Genomic DNA, 18,711 nt, shown 5'->3' with positions numbered 1-18,711 from the left:
AACATACTGATAATACACGTTTTTCGTAATGTCCTTTCGTTTCACAAACATAGCGTTCTTTGCATGTATTTAAGCGATTTTATAGGTAACATGATAAAAAACACTCAAAATACATGTTTTTGGTAATGTTATTCTGTTTCTCCATAAAGGTTGTTTTGCATGTGTTTAGCTGTTTGGTATGTAAGGAGTTAAAAAACACTTAAAGGCAAGTTCTTCGTAAAATTTGGTTTTATTCAAATGTAATGTGATTGTTCTGCTTTTTAGTGTTTTGTTGCATAAAACGCTCAAAAACACTCAAAAGACACTTTTCTGGTAATGTCATTTTTTTCCCACATAAAGCTAGTTTCGCATGTAATTTGGGATTTTCGTAACTAAGAATGTGAAAAACACTCAAAATACACACATTTGGTAAGGTAGTTCTGTTTTTCAATTAAAAGTGTTATTCTTGAGTTTTAGCGTTTTGGTATGTAAGAAACTTCTCTATATACATGAATTTTTGCGTTTTTTGCCTTGTGGTTCTTGTGAAACTATAAAACACTCATTATACACGTTTCTCGTAACGTCTTTTGCTTCCCTATATAGAGTGCTTACCATCCATTTGCGCGTTTTTTGTAGGTAAAAAGCTCAAAACACTTTTTGGTAATGTTATTCTATTTCTTCATATTTGTTAGTTTGCATCCGTTTTAGCGTTTTTCTAAGTAAAACACTGAAAAGACATGTTTTCAGTAATTTTGTTTTGGATTCACATATTGACTGACTTTCATATTATTTATCGTTTTAGTGCCTAACATGCTGAAAAACACTGAAAATACAGGTTTCTGGTAAAGTCGTTTAACTTCCTTATATAGGTGGCATGCACTTTAGAGTTTGGTACATAAAAATCCGAAGAAGAGCTATAATTAACTTTTTTGATAATGATCTTTTTTCCACATAAATTCCCTGAATTTTGGCAGAATTTTGGCATCTTGGTACCTATGAAAATCAATATAAAAAAAGCTATTTTTTTATTTTTTATTTATTTATTTTTTCTCTATAAAGAGTGTTATTTGTGGGTTTTAACGTTTTGGTACTTAAGGAACTTAAAAATGGTCCTAATACACGTTTCTCGTAATGTCCTTTCGTTCCCCAAACATAGGGTTCTTTGTATGTATTTAAGCGTTTTTATAGGTAACATGATCAAAACACTTAAAACACATGTTTTTAGTAATGTTATTCTGTTTCTCCATAAAGGAGTTTTTTGCATGCGTTTTAGCGTTTTGGTTTCTAAGGAGGTCAAATACACTTCAAGGCAAGTTCTTGGTAAAAGTTGGTTTTATTCCCATGTAATGTGAACTAAGAATGTGAAAAACACTCAAAATACACGCATATGGTAATTTTGTTCTGTTTCTCAATTAATATTGTTATTCATGAGTTTCAGCATTTTGGTATCTAAGAAAATTCTTTATATACACGAGTTTTTGCCTTTTTTGCGTTTTGGTTCTTGTGAACCACAAGTTCTTTTGCTCAAAAATAATAAGACACTCACTACACACGTTTCTCGTAATGTCCTTTTGTTTCCCAATAGGGAGTGCTTTGCGTCCATTTTCGCGGTTTTTGTAGGTAACAAGCTCATAAACACTCAAAATGTACCGTTTTTGTAATGTTATTTTATTTCTTCTTATTGGTTGGTTTGCATCCGTTTTAGCGTTTTTCTACGTAAAACACCGAAAAGACACGTTTTCAGTAATTTTGCTTTACATTCCCATATAGAGTGACTTGCATATTATTTACCGTTATGGTGCCTAACAAGCTGAAAAACACTCATAAGACAGTTTTCTGGCAAAGACGTTTGATTTCCCCATATAAGTGGCTTTGCATGCACTTTAGGGTTTGGTACATAACAGTACGAAAAAAAAAGCTAAAATTAACTTTTTTGATAATTGACTCATAATTTCCTGAATTTTGCCCAAATTTTGGCATCTAGGTACCTGTGAAGATGAAAAAATAAAGAAAAAAATATCGTATTTATTTATTTATTTTTTCTCAATAAAGAGTGTTATTTGTGGCTTTTAGCTTTTTGGTAAATAGTGATCTTAAAAACACTCATAATACACGCATGTATTTAAGCGTTTTTATTGGTAACACGATCAAAAACACTCAAAATATATGTTTTTGGTAACGCTATTCTCTTTCTCCATAAAGTGTGTTTTGCAGGCGTTTTAGCGTTTTGGTATATAAGGAGCTCAAAACACTTAAAGGCAAGTTTTTGGTAAAAAATTATTTTATTGCCATGTAAAGTGATTCCCATGCTTTTTTGTGCTTTATTGCCTATCAAGCTCAAAAACACTCAAAAGGCACTTTTCTGGTAATGTCATTTTTTTTCCCACATAAAGCTGGTTTCGCATGCAATTTGGGATTTTGGTAACTAAGAATGTGAAAAGCACTCAAAATACACGCATTTAGTAAAGTTGTTCTGTTTCTCAGTTAAGAGTGTTTTACATGAGTTTCAGCATTTTGGTATCTAGGAAACTTCTCCATATACACGAGTTTTTGCGTTTTTTGCCTTGTTCTTTTGAACTATAATACACTCATTATACACTTTTCTCGCTATGTTCCTTTCTTTCCCAAAATAGAGTCCTTTGTATCAATTTTTGCGTTTTTTTTTTGTAGATAACAAGCTCAAAAACACTCAAAATATACCTTTTTAGTTGTTTTTTTCTATTTCTTGATATTGGTTGGTTTGCATCCATTTTAACGTTTTTCTACGTAAAACACTGGAAAGACACGTTTTCAGTAATTTTGTTTTGGATTCTCATATAAAGTGAGTTCCATATTATTTATCATTTTGGTGCCTAACATGCTGAAAAACACTCAAAAGACAGATTTCTGGTAAGGTCGTTTAATTTTCTCATATAAGAGGCTTTTTGCATGCACTTTAGGGTTTGGTATATAACAGTCCGAAAAAAAAGCAAAAAAAAAATTTTTTTATAATTTTCTTTTATCATATAATAGCCCGGAATTTTCCCAGAATTTTCGCATCTCGGTACCTATGAAGATGAATAACAAAAAAAAAAAAAATCCTATTTTTTTATTTTTTATATATTTATTTTTTTGTAAATAAAGAGTGTTATTTGTGGGTTTTAGCTTTTCGGTACTTAAGGAACTAAAAAACACTCATAATACATATTTCTCATAATGTCCTTTCGTTTCCCAAACATAACGTTCTTTGCATGTATTTAAGCGTTTTTATAGATAACATGATCAAAAACACTCAAAATACATATTTTTCGTAATGTTATTCTGTTTCTCCATAAGGTTTGTTTTGCATGCGTCTTAGCGGTTTGGTATATAAGGAGCTCAAAAACACTTAAAGGCAAGTTTTTGGTATAAATTGGTGTTATTCCAATGTAATATGATTACCCTGCTTTTTAGTGCATTATTGCCTATCACGCTCAAAAACACTTAAAAGACACATTTCTGGTAATGTCATTTTTTTTCTCACATAAAGGTTGTTTCGCATGCAATTTGGGGTTTTGGTAACTAAGAATGTGAAAAGCACTCAAAATACACGCATTTAGTAAGGTTGTTCTGTTTCTTAATTAAGAGAGTTTCAGCATTTTTGTATCTAGGAACCTTCTCCATATACACGAGTTTTTGTGTTTTTTGGCTTTTGGTTCTTTTGAACTATAAAAAAAAACTCATTATACACTTATCTTGCAAAGTCCTTTTGTTTTCTAATATAGAGTGCTTTGCATCAATTTTCGCGTTTTTTGTAGGTAACAAGCTCAAAAATATTCAAAATATTCCTTTTTGGTAATGTTTTTCTATTTCTTGATATTGGTTGGTTTTCATCCGTTTTAGCGTTTTTCTACGTAAAATACAGAAAAAACACGTTTTCAGCAATTTTATTTTGGATTCAAATATAGAGTGAGTTCCTTATTATTTATCGTTTTGGTGCTATTTATCGTTTTTTGTGCTGAAAAAACACTCAGAAAACAGATTACTGTTAAGGTCGTTTAATTTCCTCTTTGGATGCACTTTAGGGTTTGGTACATAACAGTCCGAAAAAAAAACTAAAATTAACGTTTTTGATAATTTTCTTTTATCATATAATAGCCCTGACTTTTCCCAGAATTTTGGCATCTCGGTACCTATGAACATGAATAACAAAAAAAAAAAAAAATCCTATTTTTTTATTTTCTTACTTTTTTTTCTAAATAAAAAGTGTTATTTGTGGGTTTTAGCTTTTTGGTACTTAAGGAACTTAAAAACACCTATAATACACATTTCTTGTAGTGTCCTTTCGTTTCGCAAACATAAGGTTCTTTGCATATATTTAAGCGTTTTTATAGATAACATGATCAAAAACACTCAAAATATATGTTTTTGGTAATTTCATTCTGTTTCTCAATAAAAAGTGTTTTCCATGCGTTTTAGCGTTTTGGTGTGTAATAAGCTCAAAAAAAAATTAAAGGTAAGATCTTGGTAAAAGTTGTTTTTGTTCCCATGAAATGTGATTGCCCTGATTTTTAGTGCTTTGTTGCCTAACACGCTCAAAAAACACTCAAAAGACACTTTTCTGGTAATATTATTTATTTTCCCACATAAAGCTAGTTTTGCATGGAATTTGGGGTTTGGTTAATAAAAATGTGAAAAAAAAACACAGACGTTTAGTCTATTTCTTAATTAAAAGTGTTATTCATGAGTTTCAGCATTTTGGTATGTAAGAAACTTTTCTAATACACACATTTCATAAGGTATTTCTGTTTCAAAATTAAAAGTGTTATTCATGAGTTTCAGCTTTTTGGTATGTAAGAAACTTCTTTATGTACACGAGTTTTTGAGCTTTTTACCTTGTGGTTCTTGTCAAACTATAAAACACTCATACACGTTTCTCGTAATGTCCTTTTCATTGCCAATATAAAGTGCTTTCCATCCATTTTTGCATTTTTTGTAAGTAACAAGCTCAAAAACACATCAAAATATATTTTTTTTGGTAATGTTATTCTATTTCTTCATATTGGTTGGTTTACATCCGTTTTAGCGTTTTTTTTACGTAAATCACTGAAAAGACACGTTTTCAGTAATATTTTTGAAATTGCTGAAAAACACTCAAAAGACAGGTTTCTGGTAAAGTCGTGTAATTTTCCCATATAGGTTGATTTGCATGTACTTCAAGGTTAGTACATAACTCCGGAAAAAAGAAAAAAAAAATCATTTTTATAATGATTTTTTTTTATAAAATTTCCATGAATTTTGCCAGAATTTTGTCATCTCGGTACCTATGAAGATGAATAACAAAAAAAAGTTTTTTTCTCTATATAAAGAATTTTATCTGAGGGTTTTAGCTTTTTTGGTACTAAAGGAACTTAAAAACACTCATAATACACGATTTTCGTAATGTCCTTTTGTTTTACAAACATAGGGTTCTTTACATGTATTTAAGCGTTTTTATAGGTTATATGATCCAAAACACTCAAAATACATTTTTTTTGTAATGTTATTCTTTTTCTCCATAAAGGGCGTTTTGCATGCGTTTTAGCGATTCTGTATGTAAGGAGTTAAAAACACTTAAAGGCAAATTCTTCGTAAAAGTTGGTTTTATTCCCATGTAATGTGATTGTTCTGCTTTTTAGTGCTTTGTTGCATATCACGCTCAAAAACACTAAAAAGACACTTTTTTGGTAATGTCATTTTTTTTCCCCACATCAAGGCAGTTTCGCATGTAATTTTGCATTTTCGTAACAAACTTCAAGGTTTGTACATAACTCAGGAAAAAAGATAAAATTATTTTTTATAATGATTTTTTTTTATAAAATTTCCATGAATTTTGCCAGAATTTTGGCATCTCGGTACCTATGAAGATAAATAACAAAATAACATTTTTTTTTCTCTATATAAAGAATGTTATCTGTGGGTTTTAGCTTTTTGGTACTTAAGGAACTTAAAAACACTCATAATACACGATTTTCGTAATGTCCTTTTGTTTTACAAACATAGGGTTCTTTACATGTATTTAAGCGTTTTTATAGGTTACATGATCAAAAACACACAAAATACATGTTTTTGGTAATGTTATTCTGTTTCTCCATAAAGGGCGTTTTGCATGCGTTTTAGAAATTCTCTATGTAAGGAGTTAAAAAACAGTTAAAGGCAAATTCTTCGTAAAAGTTGGTTTTATTCCCATGTAATGTGATTGCTCTGCTTTTTAGTGCTTTGTTGCATATCACGCTCAAAACACTAAAAAGACACTTTTTTGGTAATGTCATTTTTTTTTTCCTCACATGAAGGTAGTTTCGCATGTAATTTGGCATTTTCGTAACTAAGAATGTGAAAAACACTCAAAATACACAGTTTGGTAAGGTAGTCCTGTTTATCAATTAAAAGTGTTATTCATGCATTTCTTCATTTTGTTATGTAAGAAATTTCTCTATATACACGAGTTTTTGCGTTTATTGCCTTGTGGTTCTTTTAAAACTATAAAACACTCATTATACACGTTTTTCGTAATGTCCTTTTGTTTCCTAATATAGAGTGCTTTACATCCATTTTTGCATTTTTTTTGTAGGTAACAAGCTCAAAAATACTCAAAATATATGCTTTTGGTAATGTTATTCTATTTCTTCATAAAGGTTGGTTTGCATCCGCTTTAGCGTTTTTTCTACGTAAAACACTGAAAAGACACGTTTTCAGTAATTTTCTTTTGGATTCACATATTGACTGACTTCCATATTATTTATCGTTTTAGTGCCTAACATGCTGAAAAACACTGAAAAGACAGGTTTCTGGTAAAGTCATTTAACTTCCCTATATAGGTGGCTTTCCATGCACTTTAGGGTTTGGTACATAACAATCCGAAAAAAAAAAGCTATAAATAACTCTTTTGGTAATGCTCTTTTTTCCACATAAATTCTCTGAAATTTGGCAGAATTTTGGCATCTCGGTACCTATAAGGATAAATAACAAAATAAATAAATAAATAAATAAATAAAAATCCAATTTTTTTACTTTTTTGTTATTTTTTTTTTCTAAATAAAGAGTGTTATTTGTGGGTTTTAGCTTTTCGGTACTGAAAGAACTTAAAAAACACTCATAATACACGTTTCTCGTAATGTCCTTTCGTTTCCCAAACATAAAGTTCTTTGCATGTATTTAAGCGTTTTTATAGATATCATGATCAAAAACACTCAAAATACATGTATTTGGTAATATTATTCTGTTTCTCCATAAAATGTATTTTGCATGCATTTTAGAGTTTTGGTATGTAAGGAGCTCAAAAACACTTAAAGGCAAGTTCTTGGTAAAATTTGGTTTTATTCCCATGTAACGTGATTGCCCTTTCCTTTATTGCGTAACACGTTCAAAAACACTCAAAAGGCATGCAAGGCCTCGCATATGAGCAAATTAAAGACCTTACCAGAAATCTGTCTTTTGAGTGTTTTTCAGCATGTTAGGCACCAAAACGATAAATAATAAAGAACTCACTCTATGTGGGAATCCAAAAGAAAATTCCTGAAAACCTGTCTTCTCAGTGTTTTACGTAGAAAAACGCTAAAACTGATGCAAACCAACCATTAGAAAAAACATTACCAAAAATGTATATTTTGAGTGTTTTTGAGCTTGTTACCTACAAAAAAAATGCAAAAATTGATACAAAGCACTCTATATTGGGAAACATAGGGACATTGCAAGAAAAGTGTATAATGAATGTTTTATAGTTCAAAAAAACCACAAGGCAAAAAACGCAAAAACTCGTGTATATGGAGAAGTTTTCTAGATACCAAAATGCAGAAACTCGTGAATAACACTCTTAATTGAGAAACAGAACAACCTTACTAAATGCGTGTCAAAAACACTAAAAGGCAAGCTCTTCGTAAAAGTTGGTTTTATTCCCATGTAATATGATTGATCTGCTTTTTAGTGCTTTATTGCCTAACACGCTCAAAAACACTCAAAAACACTTTTTTGGTAATGTCATATTTTTCCCACATAAAGCTAGTTTTGCATGGAATTTGGGGTTTTGGTAACTAAGAATGTAAAAAAAAAACACTCAAAATATACGCATTTAGTGAGGTTGTTCTGTTTCTTGATTAAGAGTGTTATTCATGAGTTTCAGAATTTTGGTATCTTAGAAACTTCTCCATACAGTCGAGTTTTTGCGTTTTTTGCCTTGTGATTCTGGTGAAACTATAAAACACTCATTATATACGCTTCTCGTTATGTCCTTTTTTTTTCCTTATATAGAGTGCTTTGCATACATTTTCGCGTTTTTTTTTATGTAACAAGCTCAAAAACAAACAAAATATACTTTTTTGGTAATGTTATTCTATTTATTTATATTAGTTGGTTTGCATCTGTTTTAGCGTTTTTCTACGTAAATCTTTTAAAAGACACGTTTCCAGTAATTTTGTTTTGGATTTCCATATAGAGTGACTTTCATATTATTTATCGTTTTGGTGCCTAACTTGCTTTTTGGTGCCTTTTGCTTCCCAATATAGAGTGCTTTCCATCCATTTTCGCGTTTTTTGTAGGTAACAATTTCAAAAACACAAAAAAATATACCAATTTGATAATGTTATTTTATTTCTTCATTTTGGTAGTTTTGCATCCAATTTAGCGTTTTCGACGTAAAACACCGAAAAGACACGTTTTCAGTAATTTTGTTTTGGATTCTCATATACAGGTGTCTCAAAAAAATGTACTCACTCTTAGAATTATGAGAAAACCTTTATTTATGGACATAGAGTGAAATGAAATAGCATCGAATACATGAGACAAATGTGTTTGAAGAATCATGTTTGCAAATGTTCAAATTGATGACCATTATTGTCCAGACAACGCTGATAACGCGCACCAAGGGATTCGCAAACGTCGCGAAACATGTCATTAGGAATATCACGACATTGTCTTTCAATTTCTAATTTCAATGCATCAATTGTCCTTGGTTTGTTGGCATAAATGTTGTCTAAATGGTGTCCTGCAAATCCTCACGTAACAATTGAACGCCATGTAAACTTACCAGGAGTAACAGTGTGGTGAGGAATATCCGCATTGGGCATCATAGGACCTTTCTTTTTCAACGAAACTGTCAATGGTGAGAGCTACCTCAACTTGCTTCAGGAATTTGTTGGTCCACAAATTACAGAGATGTTTGGTGAAGACAGCGATATTCACTTTCAGCAAGATGGAGCACCTCCCCACTACCATCGCGATGTACGAGCTTACCTTGATGCAGTGTTTCCTGACACATGGATTGGACGAAGGGGCCCCATTGAATACCCTGCGCGTTCCCCAGACCTAACACCCATGGACTTTTTTTTATGGGGATACTTAAAAGACAACATTTATGCCAACAAACCAAGGACAATTGATGCATTGAAATTAGAAATTGAAAGACAATGTCGTGATATTCCTAATGACATGTTTCGCGACGTTTGCGAATCCCTTGGTGCGCGTTATCAGCGTTGTCTGGACAATAATGGTCATCAATTTGAACATTCGCAAACATGATTCTTCAAACACATTTGTCTCATGTATTCGATGCTATTTCATTTCACTCTATGTCCATAAATAAAGGTTTTCTCATAATTCTAAGAGTGAGTACATTTTTTTGAGACACCCTGTAGATTAACTTCCTTGGGTTTTATCGTGTTGGTTCCTAACATGCTGAAAAACACTCATAAGACAGTTTTCTGGCAAAGACTTTTAATTTCCCCATATAGGTGGCTTTGCATGCACTTTAGGGGTTTGGTGCATAAGAGTCCGAAAAAAAAAACTAAATTTAACTTTTTTGATAATGTCCTTATTTCATATAATATCCTGAAATTTTCCCGAATTTTGGCACCTCGTTACCTGTGAAGATGAATAAGAATGAAAAAAAAATATTGTATTTTTTTTTTCTCAATAAAGAGTGTAATTTGTGGCTTTTAGCTTTTTCGTACTTAATGAATTTAAAACCACTCATAATACACGTTTCTCGTCATGTCCTTTCATTTCCCAAAAATGGGGTTCTTTGCATGTATTTAAGCGTTTTTATTGGTAACATGATCAAAAACACTCAAAATACATGTTTTTGGTAATGTTATTCTGTTTCACCATAATGTGAATTTTGCATGCATTTTAGTGTTTTGGTATATAACGAGCTCAAATACACTTAAAGGCAAGTTCTTGTTAAAAATTGGTTTTATTCCAATGTAATGTGATTGCCCTGCTTTTTAGTGCTTTATTGCCTAACACGCTCAAAAACACTCAAAAGACATTTTTCTGGTAATGTCATTTTTTTTCCCACATAAATCTTTTTTCGCATGTAATTTGGGGTTTTGGTAACTAAGGATGTGAAAAGCACTCAAAATACACGCATTAAATAAGATGGTTCTGTTTCTCAATTAAAAGTGTTGTTCCAGAGTTTCAGCATTTTGGAATGTAGGAAACTTCTCTATATACACAAGTTTTTGCGTTTTTTGCCTTGTAGTTCTTGTGAAACTATAAAACACTCATTAAACACGTTCCTTGTAATGTCCTTTTGCTTCCCAATATAGAGTGCTTTCCATCCATTTTCGTGTTTTTTGTAGGTAACAATTTCAAAAATGCTCAAAATATACCTTTTTGGTAATGTTATTTCATTTCTTCATATTGGTTGGTTTGCATCCGTTTTAGCTTTTTTTTCTACGTAAAACACCGAAAAGACACGTTTTTAGTAATTTTGTTTTGGATTCCCATATACATTGACTTCCATGTTATTTATCGTGTTGGTTCCTAACCTGCTGAAAAACACTCATAAGACCGTTTTCTGGCAAAGACGTTTAATTTCCCCATATATGTGGCTTTGCATGCACTTTAGGGGTTTGCTACATAACAGTTCGAAAAAAAAAAAGCTAAATTTAACTTTTTTGATAATATTCTTATTTCACATAATTTCCTAAAATTTGCCCGAATTTTGGCATTTCGGTACCTGTGAAGATGAATAAGAAAGAAAAAAAATATTATATTTATTTAATTTTTTATTTATTTATTGTTTCTCAATAAAGAGTGTTATTTGTGGCTTTTAGCTTTTTGGTAATTAATGAACTTAAAAACACTCATAATACTCTTTTCTCGTAATCTCCTTTCGTTTCCTTAAAATAGTGTTCTTTGCATTTATTTAAGCGTTTTTATTGGTAACATGATCAAAAACACTCAAAATACATGTTTTTGGTAATGTTATTCTGTTTCACCATAAAGAGTATTTTGCATGCGTTTTAGTGCTTTATATTCTATCACGCTCAAAAACACTCAAAAGACACTTTTCTGGTAAAGTCTTTTTTTTTCCCATAAATCTATTTTCGCCTGCAATTTTGGGTTTTGATAAGAATGTGAAAAGCAATCAAAATACACGCATTTATTAGGGCTGTTCTGTTTCTCAATTAGGAGTGTTATACATGAGTTTTAGCATTTTTGTATCTAGGAAACTTCTCCATATACACGAGATTTTGCGTTTTTTGCCTCGCGGTTCTTATGAACTATAAAACACTCATTATACACTTTTTTTGCAATGTCCTTTTCTTTCCCAATATAGAGTGCTTTGCATCAATTTTCGCGTTTTTTGTAGGTAACATGCTCAAAAATTCTCAAAATATACCTTTTTAGTAGCGTTTTTCTATTTCTTGATATTGGTTGCTTTGCATCCGTTTTAGAGTTTTTCTACGAAAAACACTGAGAAGACACGTTTTCATCTTGTTACGTAGAAAAAAATGCCAAAAATGCATGGGAAGTACTCTATATGAGGGAAGAAGACAATACGAGAATCTTGTATTAATAGAGTTTTTGAGCTTCTCAGGTACCAAAACGCTAAAACGGCTAAATAGCACTCTTTATGGGAGAAGCAACACTACAGAAAACGTATATTTTGAATGTATTTCACATTGTTAGGTACCAGAACACCAAAATACATAGAAAGCATCCTATTTGGAGAAAGAAAACGGGATATTCAGAAATGTCTCTTTCGAGTGTTTGCGAGCATGCTAGGCACCGAAACACTAAAAAGCATGGAAAACACTCTATATAGGAAAACAAAAGAACATTACCAAAAAAGTCTCTTTCCAATGTTTTGAGCTATTTACGCATGAAAACGCAAAAATCCCACGTATCTCTGTATGGAAAACAAAATAAATACCAAAGAGAAGTATTTTGAGTGTTTTTGAGCATGTTACTTACAAAAAAGAACAAAATTCTTCAAACTACTTTAAATGTGGAAACGAAAAAAAAAAAACTACTAGAAACGTGTATAATGTGTTTTTGAGCATATTAGGTACCAAAATGTATGAATATCACCGTATATGAAAAAACAGGAAAAAAAAAAAATTATCAAAACGTGTATTTTACGTGTATTTCACTTTGTTAGTGTCTTGCGAGTGTTTTTGAGCTACTTACGTATCAAAACGCTAAAACGCATACAGAACACCTTTTATGTAGAAACAGAAAGACATAAAAAAAAACAAATGTTTTTATTTTTTTTCAGCTTGTTACGTAGAGAAACACCAAAAATGCTTCTAAAGTAGCCTGTATGGGGAAACAAAAAAACAAAACAAAAAAAGATTTACCAAAAACGTGTATTAGCAATGGTTTTGAGCTTCTTGGGTACCAAAACGCTAAAACGCATAAATAGCACTCAATATGGAGAAACAGTACAATTTTACCGAGAATGTGTATTTTGAGTGTGTTTCACTTTGGTAGGTACCAAAACGCCAAACTGAATGTTTGAACCTCCCATATAGGGAAGGGAAACGAGATTTTCAGAAACGTGTCTTTTTAGTATTTATGTATGTATTTAGTATTTAGTATGTTAGGTATTAAAACGGTAAAAGCATGGAAAGAACGCCATATGGGGTAAACATTATCAAAAGCATCTCTTTTCGGTGTTTTTGAGCTACTTACATACTAAAACGCTAAAATGCATGGAAAACACACTTTATGGGAAAACATCATAACTTTACCAAAAACGTGCAGTTTTTTTTTTTTAGAATCTTACATGGAAAAACGCAAAAGTGCATGCAAAGTTCCCTATATAGGGTAACGAAAGAACGTTACGTGAAACCTTTGTTATGGGTGGTCTTGAGCTTCTTATGTACCAAAACACTAAGACACATTAATTTAACCCATTGTGAGACATGTATAAGTTTTTTTTTTCTTCCATATTGTTCTTGTATACCTGTTTTCCTTTGGTCTCCTATGAAAATCTATTGTTTTCTCTTTAAGTATAACATTATATATGGAGAAACAATACAACTTTACCAAATACGTGTATTTTCAAAGTTTTTTTTTTTTTTACGTCGTTAGGTACCAACACGCCATAATGAACGCACTCCCCTAAATAGGAGAACAAAACGACATTACAAGAAACGTATCTTTTAAAATGTATTTCAGCATGTTAGACGAAAGAACGCTAAAAAAAACAAAAAAACATGGAAAGCAATATAATATAGAAAAACAAAACAGCAATACGAAAAGAAGTTTCATGTTAGGAACCAAAATGCTAAAAAAGCATGGAAAAAAATCCCCATATTGGAAAAGAAAACATTACAAAAAAAGGTGTCTTTTCAGTGTTTTTTTTTGAGCTTCTTACCAAAACACTAAAATGGATGTAAAAAAAACCTTAATGTAGAAACAGAATAACATTAGCCAAACAAGTATTTTGAGTGTTTTGAGCTTTTTACGTACAAAAGCGCCAAAATGCATGCAAAGTACCCTACATGGGGGAAACGAAAGAGATATGTATTACGAGTGTTTTTTTTTTTTTTTAGGCACCAAAACGCTAGAACGCATGAATAGCACTTTATATGGAGAAACATAACATTCTTACGAAAAAAAAACATGTGTTTTTGGTGTTTTGAGCTACTTAAAACAACATTAAGAAAAACATGAATTTGAAGTGTTTTTTGAACTTATTACGTATTAACATGCTAAAAAGAATTGGAAATAAACTTTATGGAAAAAAGCAGAATAACATTCCCAAAGACGACTATTTTAGAATGTTTTTTACTTTGTTACGTAAAACAAACTTTAAAATGCATTCAAAGTACGAAAAGACATTACGAGAAATGTGCATTATGAGTGTCTGAGGTTTTTTGCTACCAAAACGCAAAAACACGTTAATGTCACTACATTTGGAGAAATAGAACAACAATACCAAAAACGTCTAATTTTAGTGTTTTTTTTTACTTTGTTAGGTACTAAAACGCCGAAATGCATGTTAAGCCCATGGGAAAACAAAATGATATTACAAATAACGTATGTTTTGACTGTTTTTGAGCATGATGGGCGCCAAAACTGTAAAAATCTTTGAAAGCACGTTATATGGGAAAACAAAACATTACGAAAAACACATCTTTTGAGAGTTTTTGAACACTGAAACGCTAAAACGCATGCAAAACACAATTTAGGGATAAACAGGGTATCATTATCAAAAACAAGTATTGTTAAAGTCTTACATGCATACTTAGAGTCTTACAATACATACTAAATACCTCATATGGAAAAACGAAAGTACATTATTAGAGATGTGTATTATGAGAGTTTTGAGCTTCTTAGGTACCAAACCGCTAAATCCCATAAATAGCACTCTATATAGAAAACTAGAATAATATTACAAGAAAAAAAAGTGTATTGCTTGTACGAAAAAAAAAAAAATACTTACAAAGCACCTTAACACTACCAAGAACAAGTATTTTAACTATTTTGAGCTTGTTACCTAGGAAAAGGAAAGGATGCATGTAAACTACACTACATGCGGCAACGAAAAGATATCACGAGAAACGTATATTATGAATATTTTTGGGTTTCTTAGGTATCAAAACGATAAAATGATAGAGCTCTATATGGAGAAACAAAACAACATTATCAAAAACGTGTATTTTGAGTGTTTTTGACATTATTAGGTACCAAAACGCTTTCCATCCATTTTCGCGTTTTTTTTTTTTTTTTTTTTTTTTGTAAAAAGCTCAAAAATATTCAAAATATACCTTTTTGGTAAACTTATTGTATTTTTTTCATGTTGGCTGGTTTGCATCTGTTTTAGCATTTTTCTACTTAAAACACGGAAAAGACACGTTTTCAGTAATTTGTTTTGGATTCCCAAATAGAATGAATTCCATATTATTAATTGTTTTGGTGACTAACATGCTTAAAAACACTAGAAACACAGGTTTCTCGTAAAGTCGTTTAATTTCCCCATATAGTTGGCTTTGCATGCACTTTAGGGTTTTTTGCATAACAGTCCGAAAAAAAAGCTGAAATTAACTTTTTTGATAATGTTCTTTTTTCATATAATTTCCCTGAATTTTGCCAGAATTTTCTGATCTCTGTACCTATGAAGAAGAATAGCAAAAAAAAAAAAAATCCTATTTATTTATTTACTTTTTTCTTCTCTATAAAGAGGTTTTAGCTTTTTGGTACTTATGGAACTTAAAAACACTCATAATACACGTTTCTCCTAATGTCCTTTCGTTTCCCAGACATAGGGTATTTTGAATTTATTAAAGAGTTATTAGAGGTAACATGATCAAAAACTCTCAAAATACATGTTTTTGGTAATGTTAATCTGTTTCTCCATAAAGGGTGTTTTGCATGCGTTTTAGCGTTTTGGTATATAAGGAGCTCAAAAACACTTAAAGGCAAGTTCTTGGTAAAAGATAGTTTTATTCCCATGTAATGTGATTACCCTCCTTTTTAGTGCTTTATTGCCTAACACGCTCAAAAACACTCAGAAGACACTTTTCTGGTAATGTCAGTTTTTTACCACATAAATCTAGTTTTGCATGCAATTTGAGGTTTTGGTAACTAAGAATGTGAAAAACAGTCAAAATACACGCATATCGTAAGGTTGTTCCGTATTATCAATTAAGAGTGTTATTCCTAAGTTTCAGCATTTTGGTATCTAAGAAACTTATCCATATACACGAGTTTTTTCGTTTTTTGCCTTGTCGTTCTTGTGAAACTATAAAACACTCATTATGCAAGTTTCTCGTAATGTCCTTTTGTATCTCAATATAGAGTGCTTTCTATCCATTTTCGCGTTTTTTGTAGATAAGAAACTCAAAAACACTGAAAAATATACCTTTTTTGGTAATGTTATTCTGTTTCTTCATATTAGTTGGTTTGCATCCGTTTTAGCGTTTTTCTACGTAAAACACTGAAAAGACACTTTTTCAGTAATTTTGTGATGGATTCCCATATTGAGTGACTTCCATATTATATATCGTTTTGGTGCCTAACATGCTGAAAAACACTCAAAAGACAGGTTTCTCGTAAAGTCGTTTAATTTCCTCATATAGGTGGCTTTGCATGCACTTTAGGGTTTGGTACATAACAGTCCGAAAAAAAAAGCTAAAATTAATTTTTTTTCATAATTTTCTTTTTTCACATAATTTTCCTGAATTTTGCCAGAATTTTGGCATCTTGGTACCTATGAAGATGAATAACAAAAAAAAAATAATAAATTCCTATCTTTTTATTCATTTATTTATTTTTTTTCTATAAACAATGTTATTTATGGGTTTTAGCTAAATGGTACTTAAAGAACTTAAAAATACTGGTAATACATGTTTCTCGAAATGCCCTTTAATTTCCCAAACATAAGGTTCTTTGCATGTATTTAAGAGTTTTTACAGGTAACATGATCAAAACCACTCAAAATACGTGTTTTTGGTAATGTTATTCTCTTTCTCCATAAAGGGTGTTTTGCATTCGTTTTAGCGTTTTGGAATATATGGAGCTCAAAAACACTTAAAAGCAAGTTGTTAGTAAAAGTTAGTTTTATTCCTATGTAATGTGATTGCCCTGCTTTTTGGTGCTTTATTGCCTATCATGCTAAAAAAAAAAAAAAAAAAAAAAATTTAAAAGACTTTTCTGGTAATGTCATTTTTTTTCCCCACATATAGCTACTTTCACATAAAATTTGGGGTTTTGGTAACTAAGAATGTGAAAAACACTCAAAATACACGCATTTGGTAAGGTTGTTCTGTTTTTTTTTAATTTAGAGTGTTATTCAGGAGTTTCAGCATTTTGGTATCTAAGAAACTTCTCCATATATATGAGTTTTTGCGTTTTTTGCCTTGTGATTCTTTAGAATCTATAAAACACTCATTATACACGTTTCTCGTAATGTCCTTTTGTTAACCAATAGAGAAAGAGAAAAAACCATAAAAGACAGGTTTCTCGTAAAGTCGTTTAATTTCCCCATATAGTTGGCTTTGCATGTACTTCATGGTTTGGTACATAACAGTCCGAAAAAAAAAGCTAAAATTAACTTTTTCGATAATATTCTTTTTGCACATAATTTCCCTGAATTTTGCCAGAATTTTGGCATCTCAGTACCTATGAAGAGGAAGAACAAAAAAAAAAAAAGAATCCTATTTTTTAATTATTTCTATATTTTTTCTCTATAAAGAGGTTTTAGCTTTTTGGTACTTATGGAACTTAAAAACACATAATACACGTTTCTCATAATGTCCTTTCGTTTCCCAGACATAGGGTTCTTTGCATGTATTTAAGCGTTTTTAGAGGTAACATGATCAAAAACACTCAAAATAAATGTTTTTTGTAATGTTAATCTGTTTCTCCATAAAGGGTGTTTTGCATGTGTTTTAGCGTTTTGGTATATAAGGAGTTAAAAAACACTTAAAAGTTGGTTTTATTCCCATGTAATGTGATTGCCCTCCTTTTTAGTGCTTTATTGCCTAACTCTCTCAAAAACCCTCAAAAGATACTTTTCTGGTAATGTCATTTTTTTTCCCACATAAAGCTAGTTTCGCATGCAATTTGGGGTTCTAATAACTAAGAATGTGAAAAACACTCAAAATACACGCATTTAGTAATGTTATTCTGTTTCTTAATTAAGAGTGTTATTCAGGAGTTTCAGCATTTTGGTATCTAAGAAACTTCTCCATATACACTAGTTTTTGCGTTTTTTTGCTTCGTGGTTCTTGTGAAACTATAAAATACTCATTATACACGTTCCTCGTAATGTCTTTTTATTTCCCAATATAGAGTGCTTTGCATCCATTTTCACGTTTTTTTTTTTTGTTGGTCAAGCTCAAAAATACTTAAAATATACTTTTTTGGTAATGTTATTCTATTTCTTCATATTGGTCTGTTTGCATCCGTTTTAGCGTTTCTTTACGTAAAACACTGAAAAGACACGTTTTCAGTCATTTTGTTTTGGATTCCCATATAGAGTGACTGCCATATTATTTATCGTTTTGGTGCCTAATATGCTGAAAAACACTCAAAACACGGTTTGTAAAGTCATTTAATTTCCCCTTTGCATGCACTTTAGGGTTTGGTACATAACAGTCCGAAAAAAAAAGCTAAAATTAAATTTTTCGATAATGTTCTTTTATCCACATAATTTCCACTGAATTTTAACATAAATTTGGCATCTCGGTACCTCTGAAGTTAAATAACAAAAAAAAAATATTCTTTTCTTTTCTTTTATTTATTTATTTTTATTTATTGTTTTTTTTTTTTGTTTCTTCATAAAGAGTGTTATTTGTGGGTTTTAGCTTTTTGGTATTTAAGTAACTTAAAAACACTTATAATACATGTTTCTCGTAATGTCCTTTCGTTTCCCAAACATAGGATTCTTTGCATGTATTTAAGCGTTTTTATAGGTAACATGATCAAAAACACTCAAGATACATGTTTTTTATAATGTTTTTGTTTTTCTCCATTAAGGATTTTTTGCATTCGTTTTAGCGT

The 18,711-nt window shown here is 30.9% G+C and overlaps 1 protein-coding gene across 1 annotated transcript in view; it reads left to right on the top strand.

Moving 5' to 3' along the window:
* Positions 1–9,489, top strand: part of LOC135109475 (uncharacterized) — a 73,816-nt gene extending 64,327 nt beyond the window's left edge. The window contains 1 exon segment of the mRNA XM_064020854.1: positions 9,044–9,489. Within this exon segment, the coding sequence (XP_063876924.1) occupies positions 9,044–9,489 (446 nt within the window).
* The last annotated feature ends 9,222 nt before the right edge of the window (positions 9,490–18,711 follow it).

Source organism: Scylla paramamosain, chromosome 19 (assembly GCF_035594125.1).
Source record: "Scylla paramamosain isolate STU-SP2022 chromosome 19, ASM3559412v1, whole genome shotgun sequence".
NCBI classification, from domain to species: domain Eukaryota; kingdom Metazoa; phylum Arthropoda; class Malacostraca; order Decapoda; family Portunidae; genus Scylla; species Scylla paramamosain.
Note: the sequence above shows the minus strand (reverse complement) of the source record. Positions and strands in the feature narration are given on the sequence as shown.